Genomic DNA, 21216 nt, shown 5'->3' on the forward strand with positions numbered 1-21216 from the left:
GGGGCCGCGGCCGCGGCCGCTGGGGGCGGGAGGGACCCGCCCTTCGTCCCGGCCCCTGCGCCTCGGCTCTTCTGCCGCTGCCGCGCCGTCCCTGGGCCTGCCGGGGGCTCGCACCACCGCGTCTCACCGCGGGCCTGCGCCAGGCAGCCGATCGCCGTCGCGCCGCTCCCTCGTCCGTGCTTAGATCGGCTCCAGCCATGTCCAAGCCGCCACCTAAACCGGCCAAGCCAGGTGAGGGAAGGACGGAGCGGCCTGGCCCGTCGTCCCCGTGCGGGGCGCCACGCAGCCCGCTGCCCGCTGACACGGGAATGGCTTGGGTTTCGGGTCTGCGCTCCCGGGCAGAGCCTGGGCGAGGGTGGGAGTGGCGCACAGCCGTCTTTCCTTTCCGGACCGCACCCTGCCGCCATGAACCTCAACACCGCAAGCTTGGTGCCGGCAAGGAGGGCTGTCCTTCCTGTGGCTGGAAAGCACCGTGGGGCTGTGCTCGGGCATCGTGTCTGGGCCGGACCCCGCGCCCGATCTAGCTCGGGGGCAGGTTGGCGAGTGCACCCAAATCGGAGCTATCGCCTGGGGACAAGGTCCCTGTCGCTGGGCTTGTGCGGAGCCCTCTCGCCCGGCCTTCCTCGTCTGCAGCAGGGAGCCGCAGTGCCCAGGGATGGCACTGGCGTCGTGGCGCGCCCGGCCGGCAGCAGCCGTAGAGGAGCGGCTTGCGTAGCCTGAAACGCACAGGAAACCGTTCACCCTTTTAAGAAACAACACTGAAATACTTTGAGGTTTGCCTCGTGATTGCACGGATTAGCAATGTATTAACGCATAAAAATTAGTTTTATAGTATAGTCGCGTGCAACATTCTTCATCTTCAAGGATGGCATCTACTGTTTTCCCTTATAGGACTCCTGACAGCCAAACTCTTTGTGCTCTTTGAAATTCAGGCGTCAATGTGCACATCGCCCTTTCTAGTGCATTTAGTCATCGATGTGTACGGTTTTGCTCCTGTGGTTTTTTTCAGAAAAATTTACTGCAAAGCTGATTTTTAAAAGAAATTAGTAGCAACCAGTTAATAGTTTTTTCGAAAAATATATTGAGAAGCCATTGGAAGTTGCACAGTTTTAAATCTTAGAATAGAAGTGGCATCTTTCAGGTAAATATACATTCTTCTGTAAAAAATTTAACCATTAGCTTTAGAGCTTTGCGTTCTTTAAAGTAAAGAATTGATCTGGAAAATTTAATGGCTATTTATCATGTTTGTGTGTCATCTCTCAGTGTAATAATTTAAATTGTTACTTAAAAATTAAAAATTCACTGTGATTCTAATTAAATAGGTAAGACTAGTTGGTGTCTCCCAAAACAGGATTATCTGATCCCTAAATACATCTGAATTTCAATTTTCTTTTGCACTTGGAATACTATTTGAAATGCTGATGTAAAAAAATAATTAAATTCATAACCTAATTGAGTATTTTAACTAGAGAGCTTACAAAACAAGCTTTTAATTTGAAGTCAAGTAAGTGTAGAAGTTTGGACCATTTAAACCATCAGTCTCAACCTGCCTGCAGAAGCAAAATCTCTCTGGATGTAGTTCCATCCTCAGAAGTTCCTCTGCCCTGCAATTTGCTCAGCTTCTTTGAAAACAGATTACTTTAAATGAAAAAGACAGTAATAAAAGCAGTGCTGTTGTGGAGCCTTATTGAAATAATCAGTACTGGGGAAATCTGCAGGCTTCTGAAAGGATGTGGTGTTTCACAGCTAAATATATGCGTGAAGAGTGGGATTTTCCCATGAAGTTGATAACTCAGTTTTCTGTTTTTCAATAAGATGAGTTAAATTTAATGTAAGATTCTTAAGGAGTTAAAGACTTGCCCTGCCTAACTTGCAGGAGCTCTCAGATTGACTCAGACAAGTTCCGTCTAATACTAGGTGTCTCTCCCTAGTTTGATGGAGTCCAGTTTGCGGTGTGCTTGATCTGATAAAATGCGGACTGTCATCAAAAGGACAGCTTCCCTACCCCCACCATCCCTTTCCGTTCCGTTCAGTTACGTGACAAGCTGGTGGTGCTCTGACTTTTTTATGTAAGGTTATTTTTATGTCTAGTGAACTTGCTGAGCTGGTTTACCAGCAGGAGTGCTTGACACAGCAAAAGGAAATTTGTAGGAGAAGGAAGACAAAGAAAACAAGATTGTCTTGCTGATGACTTTCAGAGCTGATTAAGGGTAATAGAATTAATTTTTCCAAATCCCTAATTTTTGAAGAGAGAAAATTTTATGGCATCTGTTGTGTCAGCTTTTTCGAAGTAATTTTCTGAAAGAGATTGTCTTCTAGCATACTTCAAAATATCTCTGTAGTTGCATGTCTGACTGACTTCTGTATGATAACAGTTATGCCTTTGATACTTCAATTGAATTTCTTAGGGTTATAGATAGTTGTTATTTAAAGACATAAATATAGGAACTGCATGTGGTGAAATAGTTTCTACAGCAGTGGAAGGCTGTCTCTTTTGGTGGCATTTAGACTGCATTTGCTAGAATGTCTTCGTGCCTTTGGTCAAGCTGTGTTAATTTTTCTTCACTGATCATTATTAGGTATCAAGTCTATAAGCTCTGTCAGGAATAGCAAGCCTGTTTGCATTGCTGGTGGATCACTACAGTTCAGGACAAAGAGAAGAGAAAACAAGACATTGGTTGCTGTAGTCCAATCTTATGTATTTGGGAAATAAGAAGTGCAGATTGGACAGAGAAGGAAGGAAATATTTTGATGGTGGGGAAGTGAAAATACATCTTGAAATAAATATCCTTTTTAAAGCAGTGAGTCTTCACTGCTCAACTCAGGGATTTTGGACATTGCAGTTGGACAGTGCTTTAAAAATGTGGGAAAAAAGATGTGAAGGGGGAAAAACCAACTAGCTGTGGCACTGTCATCTTCTTCAGTACATGAGAGCATTTTTTCTGACAGATTGCTTTTCTGTAAATCCTGTTGCATGCACAGCACATAAAGATTTCAGTTACAGAGAGATGGTTTTGACATCGACATATGTGAGACAACTGTGTTTGTCAACACTTGAGCTACTGTTTTGGGTGTGTAGCCAGCCCTTGGGTAAGGGGACAAGATTGTTTATAGAGGCTTTATAAGTGTTTTAAGTTCTAGTGTTTTGAGGCTTTTTTTTTTTTTGAAAGAAGTGCTTTGCTTTCCTCTTGTAACTCTGTATTGTTACTATTTTCTAGCTGTATTTTTTTATTTAGACTCTCTATCAAAAATAAAAGGGAACGGAGTGGATGTTGAAAATAGCAGAAACATACTTTTCTGTCAGCATTATGCAAGAGTAGGGTTTCCCCTCCATCTTTTAAGAAATGTATTGTTGTCTCAAACTACATTATTCTTTGCAGAGTTCATATCATGTTGGATATTAATGCTATTTACAAAAGTTACTTATTTAGTCCTTTGAATTTGACGATTAATGGCTTCTGCTTAGTTGTCTGCTAGTTAAGCACTCTCTCCTTGAAGAGTGCTAAGTGATGACATCTTTTTGATTAGAGCCTTATATAGTGTGCAGCAAAAGCTTTTCAGGAGATGAAAAGGGTATATTGATATTTTTAAAAAGCCTTACTTACTTTCATGTTCACCAGATGCAGTAAGGTTTGTTGATCCTGGCCTAGAGTTGACACAACATTTATATTTTATAGAGAAAGACCAGTCTTTGTACCAAGGAAATTAATTGCACCATTTTAAATTGCACCATTTGAGAGGGAGGCCGGAGGAAACATAAGGATGTAGCATAAAGGGTTGCTACCTCAAAGCAGGTTTGTTGACTTTGCTCCCACTAGTAGCTGTCAGAGTTAAAAGTAGGATTCTGGACATAAATATTTAGTTTGAATCACAAACAAGTTCACCTCAATTCTAAGGTAAAGTAGGAGCTGTGACAGCATTCACAGGAGCAGAACACTTGCATTGAGTCACATGCCTAAGGCCTTGGCAGTAGGCTTAAATTTGATGTAAGTGGTCGTGGTTTGGATTTCTTCTGTACTTACAGAAAGGTTTCTGTCAGCTAGGAAGATGTGAGCATGTGAATGTGGGGCGTTACACTGTAGTCATCAGGTCTGAGGGGAGAAAAACATCAGAGAAACAATTAAACAGTTCCCAGTCTGCTTTCAGTATGAATTACAAACCTTCATTTCTGACCTCAAGCCCTCTCATTACTGCAAGTTGCTGGGACCTCAGACAAGCTTTCTACAAGTGAAGGCATGCTGGTATTCACAAAAAAAAGTCAATAAGAAATAGAAGATTTCAGCATCAAGCTGTGCCAGTGACATTGTGTTCACTTATATCTTCTGTGAGAACATTTTTACTTCTGATTTTCTGTAAGAAAATGACGCTTGTTCCTTCCATTCCAGATACTGGTTAGTGCAGTCCATGATTGTTCCTGGATACCCCAGTTTGTCATCTATGCTGGCACCAGTCTGTACTTTGCATTCTTTTTAATGTGTTCCTAAACAAATTACTAGGCTTGCTTGCTTGTTTGTTTAATAGAGTCTTCCCCCCTCCCCCCCAACATGTATTCTCTGTGTTCACTTCCCCTTTCTAGTAAGCATTACTTAGAAGTTGAAGATGGTTCTCTAAACACTGGAGACTCCACCTTTTTTTGTCTCAGTTGTCGCAATCCTTAAATGCTATGTTGAACTCTGCTGGGTCTGTGAGCAGAATGCCAAAGTACAAACTATACTCCTGTAAAAAGTATTTCTAATACTTCTATACCTGTTTGGAGGCCTGTGTGCAAAGCACCTCGTTTTCTAATTCCCAGTGCTACGGGCTTGGGACAGAGTGGCTGGAAAGCTTCATGGAGGTGACCTGGGGGTGCTGGTTGACAGCTAACTGAACATGACCCAGCCCAGGTAGCCAAGAAGGCCAGTGGCATCCTGGTCTGCATGAAAAGTAGTGTAGCCAGCAGACAGTGACTGTCCCCCTGTACTGGGTACTGGTGAGGCTGCACCTCAAGTCTTATGTCCAGTTCTGGGCCCCTCACTACAAAAAAGACATTGAGGTGCTGGAGAGAGTCCAGAGAAGGGCAACAGAGCTGGTGAAGGCTCTAGAGAGTAGTTGGTGTGAGGAGTAGCTGAGGCAGCTGGGGATGTTTAGCCTGGAGAAAAGGAGGCTCAGGGAGATCTTACTGCTTTGTACAACTATCTGAAAGGAGCTTGTAGCAAGTTGGGTGCTTGTTTCTTGTCCCAAGTGACAAGTGATAGGACAAGAGAAAATGGCCTCAAGTTGTGCCAGGGAAGTTTAGGTTGGCTATTATGGAAAATTGCTTCACTGAGGGTGTTTGTCAGGTATTGGAACAGGCTTTCCAGGGAAAGGAATGAGTCTCTGCAGGTATGTAAAGGGACATGTGGATGTGGCACTTAGGGACACAGTTCAGTGGATTGGCAGTGGTAGGTTAGTGGTTGGGCTTGATGATCTCAGAGATGTTTTGCAACCTAAGTGATTCTGTGAGAAACCAGGAAAAAAGTTTCAGTTTGGCCATAATGTCCTACTAATAAAATTGCACATCTCCTCAGAAACATGGAGATCATAAGATAAACATGTTTTCTCTTACTAAAACAAACTGCAGGTGTATCACAGATTATTCTAATCTGCATCTTACCTTTGGTATTTCCCCCTTGGCCAAAAGGTTGTGACTTAATGTGCTGGTATACATTACCAGATCATGTAATTCCTTTGTAGGTTCTTAGGCCAACACTGAGAAAACAAAGACTGCTCCATTACTACCACACTTTTTCTGTAAGATGCCTTTCACTTCCTTGAAAGAAATTAATCTGAATATATATCAAAATTCCTATTCCCAGTTATAAATGTTCTGGAAGGAGATCAAAACTAGCATATGCCCTGGAGCATGCAAGCTGTCCTTCTTCTTGCCCACATACCATATCCTTTGCATATTTTCTCCTTTTGGGCCATCTGTTACAGGTAGGGGTTCAAATTAGTTGTTTTCAATCAAGTTGGTGCTAGAGTACCTGATTCTGAACTGTTTCTGTGCAGCATTATGGGAGCAAAGAGAAAGATGGCTGATGACAACCCAGGATTAGCTTGAACCCTTGAAGACATTGATAGACTTGCAGTTTTTTAACTAACTGTTGATTACCATAGTCTGTTCTGATTTTCTACAGCATAGAGATTATCCTTCTCTGTACTGTAGGCACTGACAGTGCTTTGTGACACACAGTGAGTCGGTTCATCTTAAGTTAGTTATTCTGATTTTTATGGTAGTCTTGAGCTGCTTAGTCTTAATAGCAGTAATGAAAAGATGCTGCATCAGGATTAATATCTGATTTGTAGCATCTTGCTTGAGTCAATGAGATGTGATTATGGTTCTCTATGGCAGATGCTAACAAAAGACTCCTGTCAGTGGGGCCAAGCCTTGGTAGCTCCTGTGAACACTGACTTACTGCCATCATTATTTTGTTTACAATATGCATGTTTTGAACCAAGGACTGTGTTAGGGTGTTTTTTCGTTTGAGGAAGTAATATTAATTGACGGCTAATGAAATTGCATTTTCTCCCCGTTGGTGCTGAAATTTCAGCCTAACACAAATACCTGAGTAGGTAGTGCCATGCAGTTACAGGTTGTTTTTTTGGGTTTTTTCTTTTTTAGAATTTCATTGGGGGGGGTTGAAAGCAAGTGAGAGAAAGTGGAGAATGTTTTGGTAATAGTGAGGATTTTAATGCTAATGGCTGTGGTAGTTTAGAGAAGCTGGAGTGAAAGAGCAGAAAGGAAGTAGGGGAAAAAAAGTCACTGTGAGAGAAACAGTAGCTCCTTGTTGCTGTACTCCTTACTTAGCACTTCTTTGGAAGCAATCATCTGTTAATGGTACTGCAATTGATGAAAAATAAATCTCGAAGTTGTAAGAAGAAAACAAAAATCTTACAGTCTTTTTAGAAAATGGTGGTTTTATCTTTTTATTACTTAGCATTATGAAGCACAGCAGCTATCTCTCTTCAGTTCAGTGCCTATCGGAAGCTGCATTTTTAAGCTTTTGCTACTGTTCAGTTTCTCCATTTCCTTGCTTTTATGTGCTTAGTGGGGAAAGGATCATCTTAGAATTATGAGTTGCATGTTTCCCTCCCTCAAAAAAGCTGGAGAAGTTTATAGGTAAGTTATTCAAAATAAATTAAAGGTTGTGGGGTCAGTCCAACCTGACAAAGTCATTAGTTTTGTGTTGCTGGTTACAGAGAATGGTTAGTTTGACTCCTTTACCATGTTGTGTTTCTGCAGGAGGGTTTGACAAGTTGTGTGACTTGGGAGGTTTGTATGCTAAGAGTAATTGTATCTATTAAGTATGTATAATAAGTTAGCTTTTTTATTTGTCAGGTAGTTGTTTTGCAGATGTTTAATGCAAATTCTGCAAGAAGGGAGAAGACAGTCTTATGACTAAAGTGTGGGATTTTTGAGACTGAAGTATTACTGGTTTACGTCTCAAATTTGCAAAAGCAGAGTGTGCTTTGCTGATGATGTGCAAGATAACAGCCCAAGTGGAGAGCGTGTGAGCACCAGAGGATGACCACAACAAACCAGCCTGTGTTTAGCAAGAAGCTGGGGTTTGAGCCAGATAAGAAAAGAGGCCTATAAGAAGTGTTTTCTCATGTCTTCCCTTACTCAACTGGCTCAGGTGTGAAAGCTCCCCTCCGCGGGGAAGGTGGTGGGACATTCACACTAAGCCTGAAGGTATTCATCCCTTCTGGTGGGGTATAACTTGCTCAACTATGCTGACTTGAGAGGCAACTATCATGTCTTAGAATGTGCCATAAACCATCCAAAACCCCAACCCCAGACCAATTTCTGAGGCCTTCCACCAGAGGACTGCAGGTGATCCACAGTGGTATATCAGTGAGTGTTAATTTCCCCCTGCCGCTGCACCCTGCTACTCCCTAGGAGGTACCTAGGTATTCCCACCTGAGCATATGTTAATACATTTAACTTCATGCTTCATGGGTTTTTCACTATGGATCAAGGTTGGGACCATCATTTTGACTGTGATTGTCAAAGTTGCAGCAGTCTTGTCACTGGGTCAATGGGTGGTGATATCTTTCTACTCTTATCCTTTCTTTCTTTCTTCTCCTAACTACTTCTTCTTAAAATATATTGTAAACCAGACAAAAAAATTCCAGTCAATGCCTTAGTAAGTGCCCTGTGTCTGGTTAAGTTAAAGTTGGCTAAGTTATTGTTTGTGAGGTGCCTTAGTTTGTCTGGATTTTGCTTTAAAATTTGCCAAGTACCTAATTCTACCTTAATGTTCTAAAAGTGTGCAATTAAGAGTTTGTTATTGAAGATTTTTGTTGTTTCTCTGTGCTAAATGAATCAAACAACCTTCCCTAAACCCACCAAGCAGGGCATAACAGGATTGAAAAGAAGAACCCTTTAAATCCCTGTGCTTAGAAGAAGGTCTGTTGTGGGACTTATCACTGCCCTGTGCCTCCATGTACTTTGCTTTTGAAAGGGATACTCCTCTCATTAAATCATGTTGAGAATAAACTCATTTATGTGTGCCCGGTGCCTTGAAATCTTAAAAAGGTACATATGTGTTCTGTATTCTCATTACTTTGTCCTCTAAAAGCATGTGGTGGGCAGGTGCAGTCAGTCAACTTTCATAAATTCAAATGAGTGCTAATTACTGGTTCACCATCCCACAGGAATCTAGAAACATGTAGTAGTAAGTGGGGGCAGAGGAAGACTTCGGGTGCTTTCTATCTTTTTGCATATTCCAAAGCAAGCTCTAAGTCTGTCTGCATGCCTAGGGATAGGTACTGCTAGATAAAAGTATTTCCAGTGATTACAGATACCCATGCACCTAATAAAATATGATTTCTCTGTGTCTGCAGAACTGGGATTCAAGTCTAATGTCCACTTTGTGTGCTAACATTTTTTTATTTTAGTCTCCTAGACTGAATTTTTGTGTTAGAATTTGGTACAAAAAAATCTATTACAAATGCTAAAGTCCCCTTGTTCTAAGATCTTAAATGCAGCAAACAGCCTTAATGTCTCTTTATAAAAAAATTTTTTAAAGATTGGTGCCACTAATGGGTAGTGTTTAACTTCAATATAAAGTACTGTGAAATTAACATTAACCAGACCTGTAGTTCTATACATGCAAATTTGTACTTTGTATTTCATCACAGGAGAATGTTTTAGCATGTGTTGGTCTGTGACATGACAGTTGGACGTTTGGGGAAGTAACTCTGTTTGAGGCTTATAGAATTAAAAAAAAACCCCACAAACGAACAATGAATTGCCTTTTGTTTAAACAGTGTGTCAGCTGTACTGTAATCAGCTGACACACTGTATCAGTGTTTCCAGTCTTCTTTGTCTCCACAGGTGTGATAACTTTAGAAAATCTGTTGGCACATATGCAGTACGTTATTACGAAAGACATGCAACACGCAAATGCGTATTTCCTCCTTTTCCCTGTCTTCTGCCATCTTCTCATTTCCCCTTTTAATATTTCTTATTCTTCCCTTTTGTTGTCCGTTTCTTCCCCTTACTTAAATTAAATGCTGAAAATTGGTGGATGATGGTTGTAGTCTCCATAGTTGTCAGTGTGCAGTTTTGTGTTGTGTTTTTGTGTCTTCTGTGGGAGAAAGCCAAGGAGAAGGGGCAGTACTCCTGTCTTCCATCCTGTTTTGTCATCTCATTCTTTTTTGTTTTCTTTTTTTCTTCATTTATTTTTCATTGTTGTGGCTTGACTTCTCCCCAGCTGCAGTTCACATGCTTCATGCTGAAGCACTTTGGTCCAGGATGCATTACTGTCTACTGTCCTTGTTCATCACTTCTATATAGGTAGTAAACATAACTCAGGTTTCATTCTTTTTAGCAGTTGCCACAGTTGGAAGTATTTGGTTTCTGGGGTGAAGGTTTGAGAAGTTTTGGACCTTTTGTGTCTAGGAGATGGGTGCTGTGTGAGAAAGAACCAACCAATAAAGCCAAATTGAACTTCTGTTGTGTTACTAAAAATTAAGTACTGTGAGGAGCAGTTACAGATTATAAAAAAAAGATACGTACATTATCTGTATGCACTTGACAATGTGTTTATACAGATTCATTTTATGTTTATAGTTTTACATACACTTAGTCACACGAAAGCCTGAGAATAGAGGGCTACGGAAATGTTTTGCTTAGTAGTTATGCCTTTACAAGTATGCCTTGGCATTGCTCTTGCTAGGGAATATCCAGAGGCACTTGAAAATACAATTTAAGAACCACCCCAAGGGGTTCTGCAAAATGGCAGTTGGGTACCATCCTCCTTTCTCAAGGTGGTCGGCATATTCACCTTCAGAATGTTATTTTTAAAGCTCTTAAGTTAACTTCCTAAACTGATCGCTGTTGTGAGTAGGATTTTAGATACTGGAGTAATAAAGACTACATCTAGCAAAAAAAAGGAGACAAAAACAATTCTAGAGATGATGGTTCTTAATAAAAAAGGTAAAGGCTTTTTCTTGAAACCTACTCTGTCTGTACTTGCTTAGCTCCATTTAATAAACTATGCAAAACATTGCATGTGTACACTTTATTGTACAGTACAGCCTTTGGCAGTAGGTTCATCAGTTTCTCTGAGTACACAAAATAGCCTGGACCTGTTGTCCTGATGGATCAGACACTGCTTCAGTCACAAGATAATCTGTATAAACATATATAGTGTAAGAACCTGTGTGTAACCTACACCTCCAAGTTCAACACATTTAAAAGTAAATAAACCTACATGCTTAAGACTTAAGATAGCTAAAAGTAAACAATACAGAACAGTCTGCATAATATATTTCTCCATTGAGTCCAATGGACTCCAGCAGTTAGCTAATTATATAATATGCATGTTTCTTCTGTACTTGTACATTCTGTTCATGGTATTGAAATGTACTTTTTGAATTTTTTTAAAAACATTTGTCGGGAAGCTTCTTTTGCAGTTTATGCAATTAAATTTGTACCTCTCTGCATTAAGGTTATCTTTTCTTGGCTTGAATGCTGCTGACAGTCTCTTCCAAACTGGCCTTTTAAAATAAATGTTTCCCATTTACTGGAATTGCACACCCTATAGCTTATTTTAAGCATCTAAATAGAACAGCACATCAGTACATTAAATAGGACTGTGTGACCATTTGTCATTTTTCTTTAATGAGTTCTGTGCTACTGCATTATTTTCCTAATAATGACTGCAAGTAAGTATAAGAACATGTTGCTGACATTGGTCATTGGTTTGTTTCTTTCTTCTTTCTTTGTCATGTGACAGATTTGATGTTAGTAATACTAGTATGTACAGCATGTATGAGTGTGTGAGGGTATATATGAATGAAACTACACTTTTCCTCAGAAATCAATGACAACACTTTTGTTGCACAGTGAGCTATAAAAGAGCATGTTAGGTGTGCAGAAGAGGGTACTTACATGTAACTGATCAGTCCAGTTTCCTTCATAACCCATGTTCCTGGATTTTTTAACTCAGGCTGCTGAGCCTTTTCATCATGATTTTCTTTGATAGAAGTGTAGCACAAATTCATTCAGCAACTGGCATTAAGCTTGAAGGAAAGGAATGTATTTGGATTTAAGGGCTGCATTTAAAGGCATGATACTGGTACTGATTTTTTTTTTAATTGGGGTTTTTCTGGGTTTTTTTTTTAGGGCAGGTGAAAGTATTCAGGGCCCTGTATACATTTGAGCCCAGAACGGTAAGTACATCTAGACTTCAGTGGTTTGAGAATCTTAGTTTTAGCCTTGTCTATAATATTTCTTTAGTTCTGCTAGTACTGGCATGTTAGACTTAACTGTACCAAAATTTTAATGATAAAGCTTGTTGATGGATAGTCATTCTTAATGTGAATAAAACTGTCTGATTCATCATCAGTCTCTTTTAAGAACAGCTCTTTTTAAAAGTAGCATGCTTTCTTCTGTAGTATCAGTTACCAACAATCAAAGATCAGAAATGTTAAATAATTTGTTTTTTCTTCCAAAGGCAACAATGATAGTTGAGACTAAGAGATCTGGTGAACTGGGACCAACCAAAAAGGGGATGAAGTTAACAAACAAAAGATGTATTTCACTGCTTCTGTTGCACAGCTCTTCATTGGAAAGGCCACAGTCTTCGTGTTGTTAGGAAAGTTACAGATCCAGAAACTTAGCTGTAAGCAAGCCAAGCTAGAGACTGTCAGGCTGTTGTGTAGGTGATAGAGAAATTGAGTCATCATTGTTTTGAATGAAGGGGTGAATGTATTCTGACTTATCCAGGTATTTGTTTTTCTTGCATACACATATTAAGCTACTGTTTACTCTTCTTAATTTTTTTTTAAAGCCAGATGAACTGTACTTTGAAGAAGGAGATATCATTTACATCTCTGACATGGTGAGTCTAAGGCATCCCACACAGACTGAATACTTCTGAGATGCAAATTATCCCATCTAAAATATTTTCCCTTTTCTCTGCAGAGTGATACAAATTGGTGGAAAGGAACTTGCAAAGGGAGAACTGGACTAATTCCAAGCAACTATGGTAAAGTCTAGAATATTTTTATTTGGTAAGATCATTCGCAATCAAAGGAAATAGCTGTCTTTTCAAAATCAGATCACAGTATTGGTACTTAACAGTACTCTACCATGTGTTTCAGAATACATCCATCTGCAGTATCAGTTACCACTGTACATCAGCAGTGGACAGGTTGTCTTGTGTTTTTATAACCTAGAGGCAGCCTGAGTTTGCTGAGTGTTCATGTTTCTGGTTATGCAGGTAACAGATACTGAGATACTCTCAGTTTTGAGGGGAAGAACACTTGTATCTGAAGGATGGGGTCTTGTTTGCCTTTTGTTGTTTTTTTAGTGAATATATTCAGCCACAGAAAACATTGGTTTTTTTGGGGATTGCACCGCGTTAAATATCCCATATGTGTCTGGGCTGAATAGAAACTGCTTTTTCAGATTCAACTAAAATCACTTTTAAAAGCAACGAATACACAATTCTTCCAAGTCCTGCCAGGAATTGTAGGCAGAGTAGCAGTGTCTCATGACAGATTGCATCACAGTTGCCAATATGACCAAAGTTGCTTCCTGCAGTAGGAAACATTACGGTAGCAATGCTGTTTTCCCTGCCCTGTAGTTAGTAGAAATACATTAATAGAAATCTATGGCGTAGTCATTGAGACCACCATGGCATCAAATTTCACTTTAGTTTGTGATTTCCAAACTGATTCTACTCATGCTATCTGCCAGAGATCAGAGGTCATGCACTGTTAATATGCAAGACTAGTTGATACATGCAACATATCTGCATTCAAATTTCTTTTGAATATTGAAGTGTGTTATATTTAAAATAACCCAAACAATCTGTTAATTCATGTTCCCACTGAGATTATCTGTAAAGCTTCAATTTTAGACCAGGGTAGGGGTGGTGTCTCTGCACATTTGCAAAATTTGCATGCATAAGCAGAACAGAAGCTTTTGCAGACCGTAAGAACAGAGTACTAGGATCATGTCTTCTGATTTAGATAGATTGTGCAATTTGATGCTGTTGTTTGAAGTTTTCACAAGCTTTTCTCTGTATTAGCTTCCCATACACAGGAAATCAAAGTGTATCTCATTAGTCTGTCACTCACAAATCTCTTTTCATGTTAGAATCAAATATGTTTTATTTCCACACAGGTGTCAAGTACATGTTTCAGAAGTAGTTAGAATTTACTCTTTCATTTCAGTGGCAGAGCAAGCAGAGTCTATTGATAATCCGCTGCATGAAGCTGCCAAACGAGGTATGTTTGGTGTTTTAGTTGTGTAATGCTAAAGGATTATTTACTTGTTTTCTGCTATAGTAATAATAATATATTTAGAATATGTTCTGCCTGTTTTGGTTGTCTTATTTCTTGAGCAAGTTATCTGCTAAGTTTTACAGCTTTGAAAAAGTGAGATACAGCCTGGTAGAATTGCCACTCTGTGTATACACAGAAAAAGTGTGGTACCATCCATTTAACTACATAGGGATATAAAGGTCTTCTGGGAATGGAAGAAAAGACATTTGGTATGACTTGGTATGATTTTTGGTATGGCTGGTTGTTCAATGAATTATAAATGTTGCTGCTAGTCACTTTCAGAAAGGACTATTTCCTTTAAAGAACCTTTAATGGTTTTTTAACTTTTCAAAGGAAAAAAAGGTAATCAAAACTGATTTTGTCTTTCAGGCAACCTAAGCTGGTTGAGAGAGTGTTTGGATAATCGAGTTGGTGTCAATGGCTTAGACAAAGCTGGAAACACAGCTCTGTATTGGGCATGCCATGGAGGACATAAAGGTATCAGAGAATTAATTTGAAATTACTGTTCTCTGGTTTTCTTGATATGCTTGTTAGGCTGACTGATAAAATTGCAGCACTAAATAATGAAGCTGGGTTTTTTTTCAATGTTACTCTATTTTTTTGTAAATAAAAATCAGGCTAGAAGGGAGGTTCAGCTCCATCAAATGCTGTGTTTTGGTTTTGCTGTTGAAGCAGGCATGCTAATTAGTGTAACTTATAAGCAGAGTGGAAGAAGGACAGATCAAAAAGAACTCTGGTATTATTTTGGGTATTGTATGCAGTAGCATGTTTTGTGACTAATGGTTGGTTGCCCAATGCAGTCTGACTTACAGATTTTCATTAGCTGATTTGATTGGTCTTTCATTGAATCTTAACTACAACGAATGCAAAAAAAAGCATATGTGTTTCCACTACATTTTTCTCTTAACATCTCTCCCTGTTTTCTGCAGATGTAGTAGATGTTCTGCTTACCCAGGCAAACTTGGAGTTAAACCAACAGGTAGGTTAAACCAATAGACGCTTACAGTAGAGACGTGGTGTTACTCACCCGTGGTAGAAGCTGAAAGTTTTTTTGCTGCATTTTAATCCTGTTGTTTTTCCCTCTAACTCCACAGAACAAATTGGGAGACACAGCTTTGCATGCTGCTGCATGGAAAGGTTATGCAGATATTGTAGAGATGCTGCTGGAAAAGGGTAAAGATCTTCACCAAGGTTTCAACAATCTGTGTGCAGACTAGATTCCTGAAGGTTTTTTAATTTATATTTCTTAAGTGTTTCCATATAACTCAGGTACAGTCATTAGCCATCAGTCACCTGCCTGACTTGCAGGAAAAGTCTTGCAGAAAAATCTGGCAGCTGTTTGGAAGGTAGACATCTCACTTGCTCAAGATAATTTCATCCTGCTTTACAGACAAAATTAGGCACTTAAACCCCAGAACAGCAATGACATCTGCTTCTTAAAAAGGAAGAGCAGCCAGCAAGTTCCCTAATGAACTGTAGCTTATGGAAGAGCATCCATAGCTTTTGGTCTGCTTCAGAGCAGTCAGTAGGTCAGATTCCCTTGTCCTTTATTGTTCTACCCACATTAGTGAAATTCATATCATAATGACATTGGTTGATAAATAACTGGGATAGTGATTCATGATGAAAATTTTCTTCACGAAGGGGCAAGAACAGATCTGAAAAACAATGAGAAGAAACTGGCTTTAGATATGGCAACAAACGCAGCTTGTGCTTCCTTGCTTAAGAAGAAACAGAGTGCAGGTATTTCTGATTTTGTTTGATAATTTTACTTTTGGAGGACACTTAATATTTTAACCAAATACCGATATATTGATAGCCATAAAAACCATTTGGGAATTACATGGGCTAAGAGTTGTGTTTGGAAGGGCTCACTTGAGAGGGTTAGTTTAGAGCTATGATATGAACATGGTTTATCTTATGCAGTGCTGCTGACTCCACACAAAATGCCACCTTGTGTCAGCAAGAGGCAACAGAGTTCAGAATATGTGAAAATGGTGAAGAAAGGGAAGGAAATAGAAGACAGGCCCTTCAGGCAGAATGAAAGCAAGGATGGAAACTATTTTAGAAGTAGCATACCATAAGGGACAGGTTACAAGAATAAAACAGTGTGCTGTCTTGCCACATATGCTTGTTTGTTCCTCCAAACTTAAGCCAAACAAGCACCAACAGACGATCCTCTTTTTCTAACTGCTAGATTTTTTACTTTATAATTTCTATGTGTCTCTGAGTGACTTTTCTAAGGAAAGAATGCTTTCAGGTGTTGATCAAAATAGTCTCACTGCCTCCCATTGTGTTCATCTGTCCCAATAGCATAGTGTCCAAGTCCAAAAGAGTTAAAGAAGCTATTTTAAAAAGCTGAAAAAAGACTGAATTGTTCAGTATTGTGTAACTGCTATTACCTATACCTTTCAGGAGGCTGAAGTTAGGGTGGAAACTCTAAGTGAAACAAGAAATTACTTAAAAACACATGCAGAGTTACAGTTGGTTTTGATGGGGTATTGCAGTATAGCAATTGCATCATCACAGGACTAGTGAGAACAGAGGAAATGCTAACCTGTAGGAGCCTAGAGGTTATGGTAATTAAAATGGAGGAATAGCTGACTGCAACTTGAGAAGGCCAGGAAGAGCAGTTGCAGGAAAAATATTGTCCTGCTCTTTGGTAGAGGTAAATCAAAATTTCCCGGAAAACTGGCAAATTATTTCTCCCAATCTTGGTTCTTAAGAAAGCAGTTGTAAAAAATGGCAGAAGTCCTTCTCTGTGTGTGTTTGTGTGTGTACATACATACATATATATGCATACATACATATATGTGTGTATATATATATAATACGTAATTTTTTCCTAAACTTAGTTAATCCCTATTAAAAGCACTTTGTTCATCTTTGCATGTCTATTGTAGGCACCTGGTACAGGTGTTTTCTCTGTTCTGATGTCCCAGTAATTATACTAATGTTCTATTTCCTGGTGCTAAGTAACTAATGTACTTCTTCACTCCCTTTAAATTAAGTTTGGTTCAATGACTGACAGATTTTTCATCCTTGGTCACCTCATCTATCACCAGTCTCTGGTAATTTCACACTCTGTCTTTTTTTGCTTGCCTTGATATAACAGCCGATAATCTCAGTTTTTTGGTTTTTTGTCTCAGCCTCGCCTTTTGTAATATCTCTGACACCACTGATCTGTATACTTTCCTTGTATTTTGTATTTTCTTGGTTATTTTCACTAATTTCATTTTTCTGTCTCTTGAGTCTGCATTTAAGTACTTCCAGTGTCTGGAAGTGAAACATTGTTCTTTTTCAGAGATTCAGTTCTGTATAATCAGTCTTCCTCTCCCTTGTTCCTAATTACATATGGCTTCTATCATAGTCTATATCTAAAACTGTTTCATTGGAGGAAGCTTACTTTGTCTCCCTCTCTTTGTTCAGATTTATGTTTCACATGTACAGACAGATATTCAAAATCAGTTGCTGAAGTATATTCTAAAAAATTTAAATTATTAAAATCATGTCATAGAAACAAAAAGGTTGTGTTAATTGTGCTGCTAAACACAGCAGAAGGAGTAGAAGAACTGTAATTTGTACTTTTCTTAAAGTATGGCCCCTTGAGCACAGGGCCCTGCAATTTCTTTTCTTCCCATTCTCCCTTTGCTGCTTCTCCTAAAATAGAGAAACATGATTTTTTTCCCTTTGATTTCTTTTCACAAAACAGTTGAGCAGGTTAGGTTTAAACTTAATCATTTTCTTCTTCCAGAAATCTAGGATAACAATGGTTGTCGCTTTCGTGAATTATGTCAGTCCTGTTGCCTCTGTGCCTGGTATTTTTAGTACTTTGATTTAATTTTGTTTCTTTCCAGGTACAGTCCGAACATTGAGTAATGCAGAGGAATACCTTGATGATGAAGATTCCGATTAGCTTTTTTAACTTGTATGAAAAACTATAACTTGCATTGTCTATGTCATTTTCAAAACATATCTTTTCAACTGTAGAAGCATCTCACTTAGAGTATTGCAGTACAGCATATAAATGAGAGGGTGAAATCAGGCTTTGCAAAGGAATAATCTTCACATACCCAGAAGATGTCACATTTTAAATCAGAGCTCCTTTTTGGAATTATCACAGGGGAAGTATGGCACACCTTCATCACTGAATGGGCAGAGGACCATCTTCTAAACTCACAGGTTTCATCTCAGGCCTTCCCAGCAAGTGCCTTGTATCTCTGGAATACTGAAAGGTCCTTCTGGGACAGCAGGACACCACTGCTAACATTTCCCCAAATTTCCCTGGGTGTATGTTCCTTCATGCAGTTAATACTGAGAGTCAGTACTGGCTGACAGGCATAAATGGAGATGCTGCTGTAGAGAGGGACCATTATTTGCCCATATGGAGCCAGCATGACAAGGTTTGATTTTTAATTTTGGTAAAATTTTGACCCTTCCTTCCTCTGTTCCTCTATGTAAGGTGCAGAATGACCTGAGACAACCCGCCTCAGGAAAGCTTTGTCTTCTCTATTGCTGTGGGGCCCAATTCCTGAAATGTTAGCACAGGTGAAATGCTTGCTTAAATAAGGTTTGCTTTGGAAATTCACTTGGACTTTGTGCCCTGATTATTTTGCTTTTTCAAGTGTATTATGCTGAAACTATTTGTAGTGAAAGGAAGACAGAATATTTTTCTATTTATCCTGCCTAAAATTTTTAATACTGATCTCTTGCTTTTATTTTTTGAAAGTGCTCTTACGTTTTGTCCTAAATTACCTCAAAGGTTAAGTGTGTTCGATGTAATGAGGGAAGATGTGCATCAAATATACCACAGGTATCTTTAGAAGACATACCTGAAGCTGAATAAACAGTTTTAAAATATATTGCTGCTTCCTGTGAATTAAAGAAAAAGAAAGTAAATTCAGCCACTTTCAAGCTTCCCTGCAGGGTTAAAAAATAGTACTTCTGATGCCTTGAAGTGGCTACCTGAAAACAGAGGCCAGACAAGAATAAGAGAATAAAAGTAGGTATTTATTTGAAAGGCCTTCAAACATAGACCTTGGGAGTGTAAAGCCTACAAAGGATTGCACCCAGGATGGACGCTGGGTCATGGGTTCTTCACATTTTTATAAGTTTGGTCCATTTGCATATCAGGGTTAATTCTCCAATTATAATTTCAGTTAATGATGTAATTACCCCAAGTTTGCCCCTCCTCTCAAAGGCTTTTATTTTACACGTTTTGGGGCCAGGGACAACAAGGTGTCCTTGAAGTGCAAACCTAGAGAGGCTTTGTTATGTCTAACCGGCATGAGAGAGCAGTAGTTAACAGGCCACACGAAACTCCAGAATTACACATTAGGCAGTACAGGATTTGAGAAATAGACAAGTTAAAACCTAAGGCATCACTTCCTTCAGATCGCTCAAATAGCTGCGGCCGAATATTGCACATTATTGAGAGATACTTTCTTACTGTGATGGTAAGTAAATGTTACAAGTATTTGAGATACAATCTCATTTTTAGTTTTTTGTTGCTAACTTCTGTAAGAGAGACTTCTAACAAATCCATTCTAACACAGCAGTCTATGAAACTAAAAAAAAAACAAAACAAAAAAAAAAGGAAAAAAGCTCTTGTGAAAGACTGGGGATAAATGAAAAGCTCTTGCGAAACTCTGGGGATAAATGAAAATCACACTAAGTATTTAAGAGATTTTTAAAAGTTTGGAGCACTCCTAATTTCCCATTTTTAAAAATACATTGAGCCAGATTTTTATTTTTATCATCCTTGAAAGAACTAGATGCCAGTAAAGCCTGTTAAGCTCTTACCAAAGAAGGCAGTGTTTGATTGACCAGAGCTGTTTAAGATGGGGACATTGCACAAGTAGTTATCTGCAGATGTAATTCTAGGCTGTTCAAATGTTAAAACCATAGAACAAATGTTTTAGCATTGTGCTAAATACAATTGTGCAATACTGTGGTTAAATGAACAGTGATGTTTTATTTTGTGTGAACTCAAAGATCCTAGAGGGGAAGAAAAAAAACCAAAACCACCAATTTTTTCTCTCTAGCATTCATTCAACAGTTGTTGAACGTAACTCATAATATTTAAGATTGTTCTGCTTCACATTTAATCACCCAGCTTTTTTACTAGCTCAGCCTTTTACCATAGTCAGCCATATGTTATGCCGCATACTGCTGATCAAAATGATTCAGTTTCAAAGTGCAAGCTTCAAAGTCCTGTAATGAGAGGCGAGAAGGCTCAGGTATCTGTTACATGAGTCTTTCTCATGCATAAACAAAGCTCACAGGCTTAAAATTCTTCAGTGTCACAGGACATGGAGAGAATGGCTCAAGTCACTGTTTTTTCAGTTGAACTTTGGAGGCAGAGTTTGTATTCATAAATAACTCTTAATGTAATGTCTTCTGCTGCCATGGGTTCAGCAGCCTACAAGGAAGATGTTGTGTTCATGTCTGTGGAATTAACAGCTGCCAGAAGAGACCCTGTGTTCTTCTGCAGACAGATCTAAGTGCTGCACAGGAATGATGACAGAAGCACGAGTTGAGCCTAAGGATTGCATCCAAAGTTCTCGTTGGAGTGTCCTGAAGGAAGCACATTTACATAGGAAGGCACCTAGAAGTGCTGTCATTTGTTTCTAGGACAAAAATTACTGGTTTTGGGTTTTTTTCCACAACTTTGTTTTTCTTTATGAAACTGTTCTAATCATCTTGTGAAATATAAATCACTGTGAAGGCTTTCAGGCAATAAACTACTTTTTGTCTAACTCCAGCAGTGAAGTTTTGATTAAAAAAAAACAAAAAACAAAATAACACAACAGAATAAACAAACAAAAATAACACCCGCCAACAAACAAAAAACTCCAAAACAAATGTCCTACAGCTAGGAGAAATTACAGCTGGAGTAAGCTGATCCAGCATCTTACTAGTTATGCAAACCCACTTGCTCTCCCTACTTTTCTTCAGTGTTTGTGCCCCTACAGACTCATTTAAATTTAAGACTTTTTCCAAGGGACAGCTACATTCAGGTGTGTAACAAGAAGAAAAATAGGGTTTTTAAGTGCAGCAACAGGAACGTTTTCAAGCTCAAGGTGTCTTAGAACTCAGCATTGAAGGATATTCTGTCTTGCATACTTCTGGTTAAATTAATGTGTGTGCCTTTCTATTGAAAATCAGCTGTGTTCCAGTAAGAAATTTTGTGCTGTTAGGGAATAGAAATTGTTTTGATTGCTTTGAGGCTCTTTCAAACTAAATTAGTAAATTTTCTGTTGGCTTCACCAAAGGAATCAAATGCTTGATCCCTGTTTTGTAGAAAGAAAAATGGGACATTTCTTGCACTTTGTTTAGTATAGTTCTTGGATTCTTGATAATTTTCAAGTTAATATACTGTTTTACTGAAACAAA

The 21216-nt window shown here is 38.9% G+C and overlaps 1 protein-coding gene across 1 annotated transcript; it reads left to right on the top strand.

The window, feature by feature from the left end:
• The first annotated feature begins 32 nt into the window (after positions 1 to 32).
• Positions 33 to 20575, top strand: OSTF1 (osteoclast stimulating factor 1). The gene is made up of 10 exons (XM_042012715.1): positions 33 to 231; positions 11654 to 11700; positions 12321 to 12371; positions 12455 to 12518; positions 13711 to 13764; positions 14191 to 14298; positions 14751 to 14800; positions 14916 to 14994; positions 15466 to 15564; positions 17679 to 20575. The coding sequence occupies exons 1-10, from the start codon at positions 198 to 200 to the stop codon at positions 17735 to 17737; spliced, it is 645 nt and encodes a 214-aa protein (XP_041868649.1). The 5' UTR covers positions 33 to 197; the 3' UTR covers positions 17738 to 20575.
• Positions 20576 to 21216: the final 641 nt, after the last annotated feature.

The sequence above is a fragment of the Corvus kubaryi genome, unplaced genomic scaffold, assembly GCF_017639235.1.
Source record: "Corvus kubaryi isolate FWS band 111438036 unplaced genomic scaffold, C.kubaryi_AGA036_p1.0 split1-37296, whole genome shotgun sequence".
Taxonomy (NCBI): domain Eukaryota; kingdom Metazoa; phylum Chordata; class Aves; order Passeriformes; family Corvidae; genus Corvus; species Corvus kubaryi.